At 43.7% G+C, this 3,777-nt stretch overlaps 1 protein-coding gene across 1 annotated transcript; it reads left to right on the top strand.

Annotated features, from left to right (window-relative positions):
• Positions 1–232: 232 nt before the first annotated feature.
• Positions 233–3,774, top strand: LOC136532689 (protein GRAVITROPIC IN THE LIGHT 1-like; the record flags this gene model as incomplete). Its single annotated transcript, XM_066525288.1, has 2 exons — positions 233–406; positions 2,691–3,774. A coding segment is annotated over exon 2 (1,017 nt), but the record flags the coding sequence as incomplete, so codon positions are not given.
• Positions 3,775–3,777: the final 3 nt, after the last annotated feature.

Here is a 3,777-nt window from a genome sequence, read left to right as displayed (position 1 = left end):
AGCGAGAGAAGATGGAAGAGACGTAAAGGTACTGTTAGGCCTATCCGCTTATCTGCGCGACGGGGAGGCCGTCGTCGAGCCTCACCTTCGTCCTAGCGGTCCCTGTCCAGATCTGCGCAAGGTCCAAATCCAACCCAACCCAACCCAAGAGTCCAGCAACATTTGCTAAAAAAAAAGGGCCCAGCAACAAAGCCACGATTCCAGAGAGGCTCGGCCCCTGAGCAAAGACAGACGATCCGTTTCTTTGCTCCTGTTCACCTCACTCGTACGAGTGCGGCGACTGACTGGGCAACCGCCACCGCCCTCCGTCAGGTCTTCGCCGGCGCCATTCTTTCCTTAGGCAGCGACGACTGGGCGAGCGCCGCCGCACTTCGCCACCTAGTCGCCGGCGACGATCACCCACCAGGTATGCCTGCTCCTTCTCTCCCCCCTTCCTTCCTTCCTTCCTATGCGAAGCGAGCACCGCAAACCCTAAGCTGTTTGAACCCGGATCTGACCCAGTTAGAACTAGTATATACACGATATCTAGGAGCTTCGAGTTTTTGCAAAAAATCATCTAGTGCACACATCCTGGGTTTACTCCTGGTGTGCATCCCTGCTGCTGCTGTTCAGGTAATTTTAGGCCTAGAACTGTAGGGCTGCTGTAGACTAGACTTTGGATCGAAGCAAAGTATGATTAGGTTTCACGTAGTTCTTTCTTTGCTTTGGGGCCACTCTCTAGTCAATACCATGTGTCTGTGATATGTGTGACAGCAAAGCTTGTCAATCTGGGTGGCGAACAAAAGAAACCCTGTTAATCTGGGAATGCTACCTGCATATAGAGGGAAGGAAATGGCACGTGCTCGAGAGGTTATGGTTCATGTGCTGTACATGTCGTGGATACATGGTACGTGGATTGGTAATGGCCACATTTGGATAAGCGGATAAGCCAGTTTCCAAAAGAACCTGATTCCCGGATGTGCGTTTTCAGTATTATTAAAACATGAATAAATAACTGATAAGTCGCCTTAAAACTATGTCCGTAGCAGAAACTATAAACCAGCTTGCAATATGACCATTTTGCTCTTTTGCCGTTTTTCGAACTTCTAATTAAATGAACCAACACCCGACACTCCAAAAGCCCAACAGTTTTGTAGCGCTGTTGTTTCCTGTGTATCATGACTTTAATGATTCAAGTGATCAAGTGGCTTAAAATGGATCCTGGTATCAAAAGTAGAGAAATAGATTTGCTTCAGCGAATGAATGTTTAGTGTTCCAGCCCGTTATATATTTTTTATAGTTTCATGTTCTGTTTTGAAGGGCGGGCCTGGTGCAAGCGGTAGAGTCTTACTGCCTGTGACCGGAAGGTCCCGGGTTCAAGGCGCAGTCTCCTCGCATTGCACAGGCGAGGGTAAGGCTTGCCACTAACACCCTTCCCTAGACCCCGCACAGAGTGGGAGCTCTCTGCACTGGGTACGCCCTTTTTTTCATGTTCTGTTTAGCTTTTGGAATAAGTTGTGGTTAGATTGTTGAGATCTGTTGTTGAATTCAGATTGCAGCAAACAATGTGTGCCATAATGTACTTTGCTTGAACCACCCTTGTCACTGTAACTGGCATCTAAAATATCACTACTCTTTGAGGGGATGATTTCTCTGCCATGTCCAATTGCATCTGTCATCAGATTATTGCTAGAATGCTGGGCGCATCATGCATTGGACTCACTAGTCACTATACATCAAGTTTATAAGTAGATGAACGATGCAAAGTAAAAGTGACAAATACATTGTGAAGTCTTCTTGTTAGTTGTTTTGTTTGTTCAACAACGCAGGCATAGCGTAGCATTAAGCATTAGCATTACCTACCCAAGGAACGTTGTTAGTAATCTGCGTATAGAGGGAATTAAATGCTATGTACGTTAAAGGTTATGATTCATGTGCTGTTATGCAGCATGGATATGGGGCACATGGTTTGGTATTGTGCAGATGGATAAGTGGATACGCCAGCTTCCAAAAGAACTGAATGCATGGATACATTTTAGTATTTTACATAAGTAAATAATAAGACACAATAAAATTATAAAGACAGTTGCAGCCTAGCAGGAACTATAATTTAGCTTCCAATATGACCGTTTTGGTCTTTTGCAGTTTCCCAAATTTCCATTTAGCCAACATGACAACACCCAACACTACAACAGTGAAGACAAGTCCAAGCATTTCCAAATTCCAATTCTTTAAGTCAACACCCAACACTCCTAACAGTAACAGCCCAACAGTTTTGTAGTGCTGCGCCGCTGCTTTTCTCTATGTAGCCTGTCTTCAATGATTCAAGTGACCAAGTGGCTTAAAATGGATCATGGTGTGAAAAATTGAGAAATGGATATAACTCTATCGAATGAGCTCTGACTAATAAATGTATAGTGTTCCGTTACATTAATTTTTTTTATCTTTCCTGTTTTGTTTGGCTTTTCCATAAGTTGTGGTCAGATTGTGGAGATCTGTTGTTGAATTCAGATTGCAGCAACCAATGCTTGCCATAATGCACTTTGCTCTAAGCCTCTGATCACTTTCCCCCCTTGTGCTAGCATGCCATTTGTATTACAATAGCTTTGAACCATTCATATGTTGGCCGGACAACACAGGCTGAACTGCTCCTATCAAATTCGTATCTCTTGTTGTAAATTTGTGACCTCAACTGAATAGTTTCTTTGCAGGTGGATGCCAATTTTTTGTTGAGAGGTTGAAGACTACTAACTTCTTTGATCCTGAGGTGAAGAAGTAATGATCCGCCCAGGCTCAAAGGAGTCACAAAATTATGATATCAACAATCAAAGAGTTCATCCTCAACCAATTGATGAGAACATGAATCAGAATGGGAACTCAATGGACACTATGATCGGGAGGATATTCAACAACATATCCTCTTTAAAATCTGCATACATTCAGCTGCAGGAAGCCCACACCCCATATGACCCTGACAAGATCCAGGAAGCTGATAAGCTTGTCATAGAGGAGCTTACAAAGCTTTCAGAACTCAAGCATGCTTACAGAGAAAAAGATCCTAAGCCAGTAGCAGCATCCCCTCAAGATTCACGCTTGCTTTCTGAAATACAAGAGCAGCAGAATTTGTTGAAGACCTATGAGGTCATGGTAAAGAAGTTCCAGTCCCAGATCCAGACTAGGGATACTGAGATAACCCATTTACAGCAGCAAATTGATGAAGCTAAACTCCGAAAATCAAAGCTAGAGAAGAAACTGAAACAAAGGGGCCTACTTAACAAGGAATCAGAGGAATCTGACGAAGAAGAGAACTACTTCTCCATCGAATTGACACCTAGTTTGTTTACATCTGCTGTCGATAATGCATACCAGTCGATACATGAGTTTTCAAAGCCTTTGATCAACATGATGAAGGCTGCAGGTTGGGATCTTGATGGGGCTGCTAATGCGATTGAACCTGGTGTAGTTTACACAAAAAGGGCTCACAAGAAGTTTGCTTTTGAATCCTATATTTGCCAAAGAATGTTCAGTGGGTTCCAAGAAGAGAGTTTTTCTATCAAGGATTCTAACATCAGTGTTTCCAACGAGGCTTTCTTCCATCAATTCCTCGCAGTGCGAGCCATGGACCCTCTGGATGTCCTGAGCCAGAACCCTGATTCAATATTCGGAAAGTTCTGCAGAAGCAAATACCTATTGCTTGTGCATCAAAAAATGGAAGGTTCTTTCTTCGGCAACATGGATCAGAGGAACTATGTCATGAGCGGTGGCCATCCAAGGACACCTTTCTACCAGGCATTCCTA

Source organism: Miscanthus floridulus, unplaced genomic scaffold (assembly GCF_019320115.1).
Source record: "Miscanthus floridulus cultivar M001 unplaced genomic scaffold, ASM1932011v1 fs_687_3_4, whole genome shotgun sequence".
NCBI lineage: Eukaryota > Viridiplantae > Streptophyta > Magnoliopsida > Poales > Poaceae > Miscanthus > Miscanthus floridulus.
Note: the sequence above shows the minus strand (reverse complement) of the source record. Positions and strands in the feature narration are given on the sequence as shown.